At 42.5% G+C, this 15,399-nt stretch overlaps 1 protein-coding gene across 1 annotated transcript in view; it reads left to right on the forward strand.

Moving 5' to 3' along the window:
- Positions 1-15,399, forward strand: part of WDFY2 (WD repeat and FYVE domain containing 2) — a 151,543-nt gene that overhangs the window by 116,264 nt on the left and 19,880 nt on the right. The window contains exon 6 of the mRNA XM_004577496.4: positions 6,682-6,794. Within this exon, the coding sequence (XP_004577553.1) occupies positions 6,682-6,794 (113 nt within the window). The remainder of the gene's footprint in view (positions 1-6,681; positions 6,795-15,399) is intronic.

Raw genomic sequence — 15,399 nt, forward strand, 5'->3', positions numbered from 1 at the left:
CAGTTTAGCTTTTAAATGCATAAATTTATGAGACACCACCACCACCTACCCACCTCTATTCCCTTCATTCTGCCACTGTCCACATGCTTTCAGTTTTATAAGTGATGAAGAAAGCAGGAGTAAGTTCTGATGAAAGCTACATAAAATATTCCTAATTATATCAATACCCCTATTTGTCTTCCTAATGGCAACTAATGGTTTAAATAAGAGATGAACTGCTTTTCTCCCATCTGTAAGCCATTTAAGTCAACAAACGATCAAATAAATCAGATGGAATTAAGTCTCTTTTTTGCTCTTCTCTAAAGTCTTTTAATGGAGCAGTAACTATGCAATACAAAAAAAATTTTTTTAAGTAGAGCAATAAGGGAAAACAGAAACTAACCATTTCATGAATGGAATTACCAAAATTCTCAATAATTTCTGATACTTTGCTTATCTTGTGTAGAAATCTGAAGAGATTAGACTGGCCTATATTCCATATCAGAATCCCTGGTTCAATCCATCTCCCCAGGCTCTGGGGAACAGCAAGTGATGGCTCCAGGAAATGCACTCCTCCCTGCCACCATACAAAAAAACTGGACCGAATCCCCAGCTCCCAGCTCCCAGCTCCCAACTCTGGCACTTGTGGACATTTAGGGAGTGAGCCAATGGTAGGAAATAAAGATAATTTTTCTTTCTAACCTCAATTGCTAGTATAAAATGTGAAGATTCTTAATCCAGTCTTCCTTATCAATGTCTTATTATCTGACCATGTTACCACATTTTTCTTGTTTTACAAAATGAATCCAGTTACTCCTGATTTTAAGATTCTCTTCATGTTACAGATGTTTCCAAATGTCACCCTCAGTAGTGAAATATTTCCCCCCTAAATGTAATCTCTTGGACTTACTCCTTGCAGATAAACAGTCCTGGAAAGCTGTCTAGGTCATCTCAATTTCTTGCTTCAGTACTTCATGCCAGTCACTCTGGCTTCGAGGCTGTGCTATCATTTTATTTCAAACTCTTCTAAATGGCTTTTGTTGAATTTGTATTTAAAAAAAAAAATTTGGGGGGGAATGCTGTTACTCACTTAAAATTGTAAATAGCATTTGATGTCAGTCAAATTGAGTCTTTTTTAAAATCTTTTTCTTAAAATTAAGATAAATCTAAGGTACTCTCTTCCCTCATAAATTTTAATATCTTACATAAATTTGATAATTTGCAAGACGGGTCTAATTTTTCATATGCTTTGTCCTCCTTTAATATTTTACTATGAAAGAATTTTAAACATGTATCGAGTTAGAGAAATTGGGATAATAAACACATCATTCTCGTGCACTGTTGATCTTTTCTCACAATTTTACTTTTTCTTTTTCTTGACTAGACAATTGTAAAGTAAATTCTGGACCTTATGTCACTTCATCTTTACATGCTTTATTATATCTAAAATATATGGATTTTTTTCAGTAATTACAATGCTCTTGTGTCTGGAAGTTAATCACTCCTTGAATATGTTGAATAATAACCTGTTTTAAAATTTCATTTATTGTTTTGCAAATGGATTTTTGCCGTGGACTTATTGGAACTTGTATTTAGACATGATTCACATGTTGCATGTGATTATCATCTTCTAAATATTTCTTTGTAAATAGCAGTATCCCCTCTCTTCACTTTTTTATGCCACTGAAAGCAGGTTAAACATAGAGAACCAGTTCTGCAGACAGTCCCACACTCCAAATTGATCTGTCTCTCGCGATGTAATTTGTTTTGTTTTGTTTTTGTTCTTTGAAAGGCAGAGAAATAGAGGGGGAAGAACAGAAAGATCTTCCATCACTAGTTCACCCCACAACCAATCTGGAGCCAGGAACTCCCTTTGAGTCTCCCATGTGTGTGGGCCATTGTCTGCCGTCTTCCCAGGCCCACCAGCAGGAAGCTAGATTTGGAACTAACACTCAAACACACATTATGGGTTTCTCAAGTGAAGTGACAGCTTAATCCTCTTTGCCACAATGTTCAGTCCTCTATGATGTCAGTTTACATGTTCTTTTACCTCTCCTCTCATATTTTCTGGAAACTGAAAGTTGCCTTTAAAATCTTGGTTCCCTCTGATTCACCATTTTGCTAAGAACCCTGGGAGACAGGAGATGGTTCTGTGTACACTTCATGATAGTCTCCACTGGGAGACTTGTGAGTCGGGGACTGCTCTTGCAGTTAACTGAGATTGGGCAGCAATGCTGTGCCATTCTCCCTCCCTACCTATTTTTTTAAAACTAGTTTCTGCCATTGGTGAGTGTTGCGTGAATTAGTCCTTTCATTAGAATTGCAAAGTAGCCATTCTCTAGTTCTGTCATATTCTTCCACATGTGGTAATTGGAATTCTTTCAGAAAGTAGATCATTCCAGGCCTAACATAATGGCTCAATGGCTAAATATTCACCTTGCAAGCACAAGACTCCCTTGTGGGTGCCAGCAGGTCTAATTCCCATCCAGATCCCTGCTGTGGTCTGGGAAGGCACTGGGGGATGGCCCAAGGCCTTGGGACACTACACCCCCATAGGAGACCCAGAGGAAGCTCCTGGCTCCTGTTCCCTGGCTCTGGCTTTGTATTGGCTCAGCTTCAGCCGTTGGGGCCACTTGGGAAGTGAACCAGAGGATGGGAGATTTCTCTCTGTCTCTCGTTCTCTCCATAAATCTGTTCTGCCTTCCCAGTAAAAATAAATTTAAACAAAAAGAAAGTAAAATTTTCAATCATTAGCTAAGGCTCTTTGATTACTCTGAAATACAATTACTTTAGAGAAAGCAGGATAATTAATTCTTTTTAAGCTGGTTTTCAGAGTGAAGATTTACTGCCCTAGCTACCTGCAGTAGGGATCTTGTATTTTCATAAACCCTTAGCTTTTGGTGTTTGTGTGTGTGGGGGGGGGGTTGTTTCTTTGTTGGTTTTTAAAGTGCTGGGGCTTTTTGTTTGGTTTTCTTCTTTTTTTATATAGTCCATATCTTTCAACAAATTACCATTTTTTAAATGTTTGAATTTACCTTCATTGGCTTAAGCATCTCATCAGAATGACTGTTTTTAGAAACAGTTCTAGATTCACATTAAAGAAGAAAGAAGTACAAAGATCATATATTTCCTGTCCCCACTCACGCCTACACTCCTCCAGGATCCCCTCACCAGAGAGCCACATTTGTTGTCATCATGACCCTATGTCATTCAAAGTCTGTGTTCCCACTGGGTTCACTCTTGGTACAGTGTGTTCCATTGATGTGGGTATAATGGCATCCTCACCATTGTATTGTCATACAGTGTGTTTCTATTGCTCTAAAAAGCTGACCTTGCCTGTCCATCCTTCACGACTTCCTCATGCTTTTTTATATGTGTCGTCTAGTTTCTGGTAGCTTTTTGACTTTCTGGCACTACCTTTCTTAGGCCATCATGTATCTTTCCTCCCACTCCTAACAGAGATGTTTTGTTTTTTATTTTTTGTTTTAAATGAATGATTATAAAGAGTAAGAGAAAGTGTGACCTTTTTCTATTGGTTTACTCTCCAGTAGGCCACAACAGCTAGGCTCAGGCCAGGTTTAAGTCAGGGGCCAGGAACTTCATTCAGGTCTCCCATGTGGCCGGCAGAGGCCCATCGTCAGCTGCGCTCCCACGCCTATTAGCAGGGAATTGGATCAGAAAAGGAACAGAGGAGTGTCTATATGGAATGCCAGCATCACAGGCAACAGCTTAATCCACTGTACCTTAACACTGGCCCCTGATTAGGTAAGTTTTTAAAATATTTATTTATTTTTATAGGAAAGACAGATCAGATTTACGGAGAGAAGGAGAGATAGAAAAATCAGAGCTGAGCCAGTCGAAAGCCAGGAATCAGGAGTTTCTTTTGGGTTTACCACATGGGTACAGGGTCCCAAGACTTTGAGCTATCGTCCACTGCTTTCACAGTGCACGAGCAGGGAGCTGGATGGGAAGTAGAGCAGCCAGGATGTGAACCGCTGGCCGTATGGGATCCCAATGATTGAAAGGTGAGGTTTTATCCAGTGAACCATTGCACCAGGCCCGATTACGTAAGTTTTTATTCTTTCTTGTGGCACTTGATTCTTTTGTCTTAGGCTGAAACATTAGTATTTCCTTATTTGCATTATCTTGAGCTTTATTTAAATGGTTCAGAATAGTAAGAATAATACTATAGTAACAGTAAGTCTCACAAAAGAGATTTTAGATTTCTTTTCAGCTTTCCTTGTCCTTACGTTATATTTTGCACAGAATTGCATTCAAAATGGTGTGTTCTAAAGTCATCTGAAATAATTATTTCAACCATGTGACTGTTTACTAACCTAATAGTTCATTTTATTTTCTTTTCAGTTAGGGGAATTTTTTTTCCTCTTCTCATTTTGTGTATTTTTAACTTGCAAGATAATTACAAAATTTTCTTAAGTATTTTATTTCTTTTTATTTGAAAGGCAGATTTTGTAAGAGAGAGGGAAAAGCAGAGAGGTCTTCCACCCACTGGCCCACTCCTCACAAAGCCACAGTGGCCAGAACTGAGCCAATATGAAGTCAGGAGCCATGAGCTTCTTCTAGATTCCCCCACGTGGGCAGAGGGATCCAACGAGTTGAGCCATCCTTTACTCTTCCCAGGCCATAAACAGGGAGCAGAATCAGAAGTGGAGCAACTGGAATGCAAATTGGCAGCCTATATGATGACACAGGCTGAAGATTAGCCAGCTATGCCACCTTGCTAGACCCCTCATTTACAAGATTGTAAAATTCAGAGCTTATTAAAGGAAAGCTTCAGCTCTGTCACTGTCCCTTCACCTGTTCTCCCTCCTCCGTGGGTAGCCCTTTCTATTAGAGCTGGTGATTGTGGTGCTTCCTTTCCTAAAGGAACACTCACTCATGTGTGAACACTCATTCACATTCACATTTCCCTCCCTTTCTTAGACAAAGCACAGTCGATAAACTCGTACATGACTCTGTGTTTCCCCCACTTAGTAACACCATCGTTGAATTGTTTTGTGTCAGTGAATCAAGATCTTCATTTCTGTTTTCTAGTTGCATAGCATTCTTTTGTGTGTATGTAACATCATTAACTCAGTAAGTCCCATATTGCAGATTATTTCAAGCTTTCACTAATAAGATAATAAGGGATGAGTCATCTTGGGCTGTGCCAGTTTGTATTTTTGCCAGTGTATCTCTAAGATATGCCCCTAGAATTATGATTATTAGGCATCAGCAGCCAGGGTAGCTGCTCATTAGGGGCTGGGTGCCCAGGGCTTCTACTGGGGGCTGATCACATTGACAGCTCCAGCCTAGCATATATTCAAGTTGTAGACTCCCAGAAGGAGAGCAGGAGTTCAGCATAAGCATGTTGCTGTACAGGTAAGGACAGTGAGCCATTCCTACCTGTGAATAGTAAGGATTCCCCTAAATGTCAAGTTCACAGATATTGTACCAATTTTATAAGCTACTTTTTTAAAAGATTCATTTGTTCTTATTGGAAAGTCAACTATACAGAAAAGAGGGGAGACAGAGAGGAAGATATTCCATCTGATGATTCACTCCTCCAAGCGGCTGCAACAGGTGGAACCGTGCCAGTCAAAAGCCAGGAGCCTGGGGCCTCTTCTGGATCTCCCACACAGGTGCAGGGTCCCAAGGCTTTAGGCCATCCTCGACTGCTTTCCCAGGCCACAAACAGGGAGCTTGATGGGAAGCAGGGCCACCTGGATTAGAACCAGCGCCTTTATGGGATCCCAGCATAATCAAGGCAAGGACTTTAGCTGCTAAGCTACTGCACCGGGCCCCAACATTACTGTTTAAATTTATCTTTTCCTGGGCCCGGCGGCATGGCCTAGCGGCTAAAGTCCTCGCCTTGAAAGCCCCGGGATCCCATATGGGCGCCGGTTCTAATCCCGGCAGCTCCACTTCCATCCAGATCCCTGCTTGTGGCCTGGGAAAGCAGTCGAGGACGGCCCAAAGCTTTGGGACCCTGCACCCGCGTGGGAGACCCGGAGGAGGTTCATGGTTCCCAGCATCGGATCGGCGCGTACCAGCCCGTTGCGGCTCACTTGGGGAGTGAATCATCGGATGGAAGATCTTCCTCTCTGTCTCTCCTCCTCTCTGTATATCCGGCTTTCCAATAATAATAAAATCTTTAAAAAAAAAAAAATTTATCTTTTCCTTATTCATGTGAAGAGCCCAAGCATGTTCAATGTCTGTATGATTTGAGGACTATTTCTAGAATTTTCTGTCATATTTTATTAGTCTATTTAACATCATGTTATGTTCTTAATTAAAGAAACTGCATAACATTTTAATATCTGGTAGGGCACTAATCTCCCCTTATCACATATCATATTCTTATTTTCAAAGTATTTGGCCTCTTCTTGTTTCTATTTCTTTGCATATGATTTTTGGGATTAACATTTATGGAGAAAAATATTGATATCATTGTTGAGGTTATATTACATTTATAAATCAACATAGTGAGAAGTGACATGTTTATTATGTTGACTTTTGTTATCCTGCAGTACCTGTGTCCCTCATTTTGTTAAGTTCACTTTGTGTCTTTCAACACCATCATCAAGCTCTTCTCATACTAGATTTGCACATTTCTTCTTCTATTTGTGTTTTTGCTTATTTGTTTTTATTATAAATCCCCTAGTCACTTTTGAGAAATAATCCTTAATGCCTACATGATAGATTTGACGTTGAAACTCGGCATGTGTTTATTGGTGACCACTCAGGCCAAGTAACAATCCTCAAACTGGAGCAAGAAAGCTGCACTCTGGTCACCACATTCCGAGGACACACAGGTAGGATTCAGTGAAATTCTCGCGTGCTCATGTCACAGCATATTGTCACCTGCTATGTATTCAGATGTTAGATATTAGATTTTCAAAGTAGCAAGCTACTGTCCCAGCTTGTGCAAAGATACATGAGATCCTTAAACTAAACTTGAGAATGATTCAGTAATACATGTGTCAAAAAGTTTTCTACAGAATCTAAGCAAAAGAGGAAGACCTATTTTGAAATGTTGATGGCTGGTCCTTTGTCCTATTGCACTGGAGAAAGTTTGTGTCCACATACATTAGTGGTGCGTTGTTTGAGACTCTGTAACAATTGCTCAGACTTCAGAGAGAATCAAAAGAACAGTTGTCTCCATCCTGGCCATTCCTGGAGTGAGAGGATTTTGTGTAAGAAAGAGTCCATGACAAATAAAAAGTGAAACACATTCATGCTGTGTAGCATGGCTCTGCAAAGAGGACAGGAACCTCTTTCTTTCCTAATGTTCTTTCTCAGTTTAAAACCCAAGGTTCCCTTTGACAACAACTGTTTCATACAGGCACACGTGACCAAGGTATATTATTAAATATGCACATTTAGCCTTTGAAAGACTTGATGGTTCATTTTTTACTAGTATTTTTGACATGGTGAAGGTATTTTATCATCTAGAAAGTATTGGCCCTGGAAATATCCTCTGTTTCCATGACTCGTAGTGAACTTTCGTGTTTTCTGAAGACTATCAGTCCATAATTGAGTGAACAACAGGTGTAATTCCGAGTTTATTATATAAAAACAGAAACAGGAAAATTCGTATTAAATTGGATAGTATCTTGATTATAAAAGATTTCTGAAGAGAAGAATTGGAATACTGGAATAAGCAGCATACTAAAGAGAAAATTGAATCCAAGAAAAAAGTTTTTTAAAAAGATTTGTTTGTTTTTATTGAAAAGGCAGATTTACAGAGGGAAGGAGAGACAGAGATCTTCCATCTGCTGGTTCATTCCCCGAGTGGCCACAACAGCTAGATCTGAGCTGATCCAAAGCCAGAAGTTAGGAGCTTATTCTGGGTCTCCCACACTGGTTCAGGGTCCTAAGGCATTGACCCATTCTCTGCTGCTTTCCCAGGCTGTAAGCAGGGAGCTGGATGGGAAGTGGAGGAGCCAGGACACAAAGCAGTGTGCATATGGGGTGCTGGTGCTTGCAGACAGAGGATTAGCCAGTAGAGGAAATGCACTGGCTCCCAGGAAAAAAATTTTTTCTAAAATATAACCTTAATTATCTGTGCCCTCTGGGTAGAAAACCTATGGAAATGCAGGATTGGGGATTCTTGGTCTTCCCTGATGAAATTTCTTTTCTGCTACCCTGGGTTTGTTAGAAACCCAAAACTGTCCCACCCCAGAAATATTAAAATTTTATGACTCACTAACACTTAAGTCTCATCACCTTTCCGTTTCTAAGCTCTTATTTCACTTCACCTGCTCTTTTCTCTTGTGAAGAATTCTGATCCTCCATCCCTCCAAACGTCCAGAGCCTCGGGACCCATTGCCCCTCCTTCCCAGTGGTGCAGCCCTTCAGTCCTGGGTCTCCCAGCATACTTAATTCCGGGAGTGTGCTTTCTGCTCTGTAAGCTTGCTTGTGATTTAGACTAGCTTTCTACAAGTCTCCTTGTGCAGCCAGGACACTTAGCACACCAAGACCAGCAGATCTGATCCAGATTCACCAAGCTGCCTGATAAGCTCATCATGTGTCCCCATCCCCACAAACAAGTTCTGTAAGTCTTCCCCAGCTCATGCCCCCTTCACAGCCAGCAGAGGAAAGGCCACTCTATAGGCCCTGAGCCCAATCTCCACCCACTCATCTCTGTGATGAGCCTGCTTTCCTCCAGCCAAAGCCAGTTCCCAGGGTCTGCACACCTGGGTCTTCCCTTTAACTCACTTTTCTCAATTTATCAACATGCTTAATTTGCCTTTGTTAGAAGGAAAACGGAGCCATCTCAATCCCATGTGCTTTTGTATCCATTTTCACTTTATTCTCCTAATAGCAGTGCTATTTCTTGCACTTTAAAAAAATCAGAGTAAAATATACAGATTTTAAATTGCTCATTTCCATCATTTTGTAATGTGCCATTTAGTGGTACTAACTGCATCTGCATGAATAGCACCCAGTACCACCATCAGTCACAGAAAATGTTTCTTTCTTTTTTTAAAGATTTGTTTATTTTTATTTGAAAGGCAAATTTACAGAGTGAAGGAGAGACAGAGAAAGATCTTCCACGCACTAATTTACTCCCCAAATGGCTGCAACTGCCAGAACTGGGCTGGTCCAAAGCCAGGAGCCAAGAGCTTCTTCCTGGTCTCGCATGGAAATACAGGGTCCTAAAGACATGGGCCATCCTCCACTGCTTTCCTAGTCCATGAGCAGGGAGCTGGGCAGGAAGTAGAACAGCCAGGACATGAACCTGCTCCCCCTATGGGATCCTGGCACTTGCAAAGGGAGGATTAGCCAATTGAGCCATCATGCCAGGCCCTTAGTATATTTGTCACCTTGAGAACTGAAGCTCTGTGTCCTTGATTAGTGATCCCGTTACCCCAGCCTCTGATGGCACTCATCCGGCTTTCTACATCTGTGCATGTGATGGGTGCAGGTACCTCAGATTAAGTGTTTTCCCTGGGTGACTGGTTGATTGCACTCAGTGTAATGTCTTCAGGATACATCTACGTTGCAGCAAACAGCAGGGCTTCTTAAACAAGTAGAATCTTCCAGCTGCTTCAACATCCTCACCTCCGCCTTGCTTTCCAGCCCCTGCCATCTGGTCTGTGTCCAATTCCTCTGGATTGCTCTCCCCAAGGCGGCCCACGGCCTTGCTGTAACACATTGTGTACCTTGTCCTACTTAACCTTCTGGCGGTGATTTTTTTTTCTTGCTCAGCGGCCCTGCTTCAGCTTCAGTGACACAGCCCCTCCCAGTTTTCCTTCCATTCCTCTGACAATGCTTACGCACAATTCCAAGGCTCTCTCCTGAATCCTCTTTTCTTTATTTACTTGAAAGTCAGACTTAGAGAAAGAGAGAACAAGGTCCAATCTGCTGATTCATTCTCCAGGTGACCACAACAGCCAAGGCTAGGCCAGGGTAAAGCCAGGAGCCAGTAGCTTCAGCCAAGACTGCCCTGTCCATGAGAGCAGCCCACACGCTTGGACCGTCTTCCACTGCTTTCCCAGGCACATTGGCAGGGAACTTAATCAGAAGTAAAGCAGCTGGGGTGAGAGCCAGTGTCTTATGGGCTGCTGGCAGCATAGGCAGAGACTTTACCCACTACGCCTTAATGCTATGCTTTTCCTGGTTAACCTGGTTAACCTTAGCTACTATACCCAAGCACTGAAATAAAGGTCACAGTCATTGTCCCCTAACTGCTCATGACTCAGTGAGAGAGAAAAGCTCCTGCGAGGCTGCCAGGCAGGGGCTCTGAGCAGGGAGCAAGCATGGAATATTTGCAGTTTCAGAATGGATGACTGAAGTAGGAGGAAGCGGGAGATAGTTAGGGCAGGCGTCCCCAACGAGAGGTGGTTTGAGCTGAGATTCCTGGGGATGAATAGGTATGGAGTTCATGAGCGAGGAGAGGAGAAGAGCAAGCAGGCAGAGCAAGGCAGCATGGCTCGGGGCAAGGAGGTCAGAGCATGGCTCACGGGAACTACTGGTCACTGGTTTTGCAATGTGAACCCTGTGTGTGAGGGAGGGTGGTGGGGATAAAGGGCCAGGAGGGCAGCAAGAGTCTTCCAGATCGCCAAGGCACATCTAAAATGTTATTTTGGCATCTGTGAGGAGTAAATAGACTCAGAGTAAAATTGAGGAGGTGACCTCAGGCCTGGTGACAGACCAGATGGTTCCCAGATCTAGATTAGGTAGTGGTGGCTTTCAGCTGACCTCTTGGGTCCTCAGAAGTTGGTCACCACATGATGCCTGATAAGAATCCACTGAGTTCCGCATCATTGCCTATGGCTCAGAAGAGGGGTGAAAGCTGCTGGAAATGTTTGCATCATCAGCCAAATGTGGCTCAAAGCTCTCTTATTTTGCAGGCTTGTTCTGATATAAAATGTTCTGATATAAAATGTTACCATGGCAGTGTGTCTTTCTGAAAGAGTTTAAAGTATTTCATCTTCATCACAAAATATCTTTGAATCCCAGAAGGCTGTCGCCATGAAGGCAAATGGAGCAGGTCAGATATGTAACTTGTCATTCCTGTAGAATCCTGTCTGCCAATTCCTGCCCTAGCTGCAGCACCTCTTGCTCAAAGCCAGAGCAGGGGCGGCTTTGGGATTCCATGATGAGTCACACATCTCATGGTAGCTCTTCCTGTCTGGTGGGCCATTGTTCGCCCTGGGAAGTCCCTAATTCAGCCAGATTCAATTCTGGAAAGAGATTTTAGTGATGAGCAAACAAAGACCCATTAAAGAGTGCTTTGGGGGTCTCTTTGGTCCATTTCAAACTCAGAAGCAAGCGAGCCTTCAGTGTGTGGAGTCATGACCGTTCAGCCCCATCACTCTTTCACAGCACAGAAAGACATTCAAATGTGGATTAGCACGGAATCCCCCGAGAGTCATGTCCAGAGGCCAGAGCACATTTTCCAATCCATGGGGACTCAGGAAACTAGTTTGATGTTCTTATGCTCCCTCTACTGGTTTTCCTTTGGGAACTAAATATTAGACATCAGAGTTCTTTGCTATTTCTGCAGAAATCAGAATATATTTCTACCAAAAGTCATAAACTGACTTGAACAAAGGGGAGAAAAATCTTGTTTTGATCAATGGAAGTTAATACTATCAATAAATTATTTTTCCTCGATAAGAACTTTTTTGAGCAGCAAGCACATAGTTGAAAAGAAAGGATAAACATGTAAATCTGCCAAAGCACACTAATAAGTGAAAAATTAAACAGGGATCTTCTCATTGACTGTCAGGAGAAGGGAATAGTGTAACTAAATAAACAAATCAAGAAATTTCATACAAGATAGATAGGCAAGGTCACATAATTCCACTGAGCAATTTAGTTTTGTTTATGATGGAGACTTTCACAGAGTTCCAGTTTCTATCAAGTTCAAGTCAGTAGATCGGCAGCTAGTTGGTCATGTCATCAGCCCCAGCCTCTACAATAGCTTCTGGGACAGCTCTGTGAGTACCGCAAGCAAGAACTTTGCACTTGTTCAGCCTGCAGCCCGGAGAATACAACGCAAGCACCAGACCAGTGATGAGATAATTCATCAAAACGTGATGACGTGCTGGGAATCCCTAGTGGCCACACTCCGGCTGCTGTGGAAGCAAGTTACAAGAGGGCTTCTCCTTAGGCAGAGTTAAAGGGGGCATCCCAAGGAAATGGTGTAAACATAGCTTCTTAGGAGAAAGAAGAGTTCCTAGGAGGAAAAGACCCTCCAGACCCTGTACGTATCAGCAAAGAAGCCTGTAGGCGGGCCCTTTGAGTGGCCTAACCAAGGCAAATGACCCAAGTAAGAGCCTGGGGAGGGAAATATAGGTTAACTCTATGAGACTGTTAGGTACTGCAGACATTATTCTTGAGTGGTAGGAAGCCCGAGACGGTCTTGGCCATTTTAGCCAAATCATTGAGACAGTGGTCAATGATAGAGTGGTAGGCATAAGAATAGATACTGGGAGTGACCATTCTCCCCTAGAGAAGGTGGTGTCTGGAGTATGGGAGTGACGGCATTGGGGAGAGATGAGATGTAGATTCAAGAGCTATTTTGAAGATGAGGGGTCAGCTACAATTGGCAACTAATTCACATAGGAATGACTCCCAGGTTCTGTCTGGAACATTTAGAGAGACAGTGATGACTTTCCTGAAACTGGAATGCTGGAAGCAGGGCGGGCTCAGGAGAGAGACTATCACAGCATTTGAAGTTCATATGTCTGGCAGACATCCCTGGGGTGATAGCAAGGAGACAGCCAGCAATACGCCTGTGCAGCCTAGAGAAGGGGCACATTTAGTTCTACACATTTAGCGTTACTTCAACCCAGAGCAAAATGCAGCAACCAAAAGGTCACATATTTTATTCAGGAGGCTGCATCATCGGAGGACTGAATGAGGCGCCTCTTTAGCAATGTGTTGTTTATATACACCTGACCCTGGAGAGACTGATGTCGCACTCTTGGTGAGTCATCATGTCACACACTGGTGCAGGCAGAGCCAGCACTTTCAATCCTTACTTTGCAACACTCCATACTACAAGCTGTGCTGTAAATATCTTTGAAAAAATTAAGCATTTTGGCACATAATAATTTTTTGAATGTTTAGACTCAGATCCAGTTCCACTAGACAGAGCTATGCATACAATTCTACATATGAAAATATTCTTAGAGTCATTTTATAATATTTCAAAATTAAGAAAAATCTAACCATAAGTGAAATGACACAATGGGATATTACCCTATCTCCAACAGTTACATTTATGAGAGTCTTTAATAGTATAGATACATTTTGTAATTAGCAGGTCTTTTATTTTAAAAATTTTTGGTGATGTGACTCCTCTGATAAAATATACAAAATATAAAGTTTGCCATTTTACCATTTTCAAGTTTAGTTCAATGGCATTAAGTCCATTTGCAATATTATACAACCATCTCCACTGTCCATTTCCTGAACTTTTTCATCATCCATTAAAGATAATCTTTAAGAACAAAATTGTTTTAATTTGAGAAGTGCACTGTTGATAGTATTACAGAAGTCGAAGGCAGGAAGAACCATAAAAGAAACCTTGAATAGGAACCAAAGTAAAATGAAATGGGAGATTTTTTTTTTTTTTTTTTTTTTTTTTGCCCTGAAAATATCCACACAGTGGAAAGACACACTCCTGTAGCCCTTAGCTCTGTACTTGGCATGGGCTGGGCCATGAGGTACAGGTATCTACTGCTGATGGCCGTTGACTGTCTTGGCCACCTAAATGTTGAGAACTGCTGTCTCCAGACAGCCCCTTGCAGAAGTACGAGGTTGTTCATGTCTGTCGTGTCCCTTCACCTCTGCCGCCTCAGCCCTGACAGCAGTGCATTACCTTCCCAGCAGCCCCCACTCCAAGGCTCTCCTGGACTTCTGTTATTCATAACGCCTCATTCCTCTCTGTCGCTTGGCTCATCAGGCCAGTTGAAAGCATTTATGGAGCACCTTCTGTGTGCCAGGCACTCAGACACCGGACACAGAATTCTGAGTCTATTTGGGGGAACAGATAGACCTGCAGTCTACTAAGTTCAGTTCAACAGGGTGAGTGAGACAACAGAGACTTGCTCAGAGGCCCGACCTTCCCTTCACTGAGAGTGCTGTGATGGCTTCCTAGATGAGCAGACCCCCACGCTGCATCCTGAAGAGGGAGTAACGCCCCTGCCCTCCTAGAGCTTCCATTCTGTTGGGTTGGGGCAATAGACAATCAGTTTTTAAAAGCACCAAAAGTAGAAAAATGATGAGATTAGGCAAGGGAAATATCTCTTGGGAGGTAACATTGAAACAAAAATTTGCATAAAGTTGGAAGGAAAACAGGACTTTTGTTTTCATGCTTCACTTCTTGGCCTTTTGGCTAAGATAAAGTGCATTTGACAGACAGCACTAAAGCCTGTGTGCATAGCTCTGTGCATGGCTGTAGTTATGGGTTGGTTGGTGGAACGAGGAGGAGAGGGCTAGGAGCTGTAGTGTACCAACCACATATGTACTGGGGCAAGTGATTTCATTCATTTTTATTACAAAGTCAGATATACAGAGAGGAGAGACAGAGAGGAAGATCTTCCGTCCGATGATTCACTCCCCAAGTGAGTGCAACGGCCAGTGCTGCACCGATCCGAAGCCGGGAACCTGGAACCTCTTCCGGGTCTCCCACGCGGGTGCAGGGTCCCAAAGCTTTGGGCCGTCCTCAACTGCTTTCCCAGACCACAAGCAGGGAGCTGGATGGGAAGTGGAGCTGCTGGGATTAGAACCGGCGCCCATATGGGATCCTGGTGTGTTCAAGGCGAGGACTTTAGCCACTAAGCCACGCTGCCGGGCCCTGATTTAATTCTTACTTGGGCAGGAGTACACACAGCAGAATGTTGTGCAGGTAGGGGAAGAAGCTAACAAGCCAAACCTAGAAGAATGGGGATTTCTTTTTCCTTTTTATCTTTAAAAAACACAAATCTTCTGAGATACTTATTTGAGAGCAACCTTTCTAAGAGCATTTACAGTATAGCTCTTCATTAGAACAAATTGATGATCTGAATAAGAAAGATGTCAGATTGCAACAAATAGAAAGTCATTTTATGTTCTTTTCTGAATATAATATCTTTTAGTAATGTAAAGCATAAGTATTCCTGACATTTGTAAGTATGTGTAGGCTTTGTGCTGCTCTTATGTGGAACAAAATTACTACTGTTCTCGTTATGCAGGAAGTTTGACACTACCACGGAAGAAAATACTTCATGATATATCATGGCCACACCACTGAAGTAACTCTAATAGCCATGTGCTGCACACTGCTGTTTACAGAGTAGGCCAAGGTGGTAATTCTCAACGCAGCCTGTGAAGTAGGTGGCAGCTGAGTTGATATTATTAGTAGTCATAGTGGTCATGGTGCCCCCATCATCGCCATTTTATAGTTGAGGAAATTGGCAT

Source organism: Ochotona princeps, chromosome 12 (assembly GCF_030435755.1).
Source record: "Ochotona princeps isolate mOchPri1 chromosome 12, mOchPri1.hap1, whole genome shotgun sequence".
NCBI lineage: Eukaryota > Metazoa > Chordata > Mammalia > Lagomorpha > Ochotonidae > Ochotona > Ochotona princeps.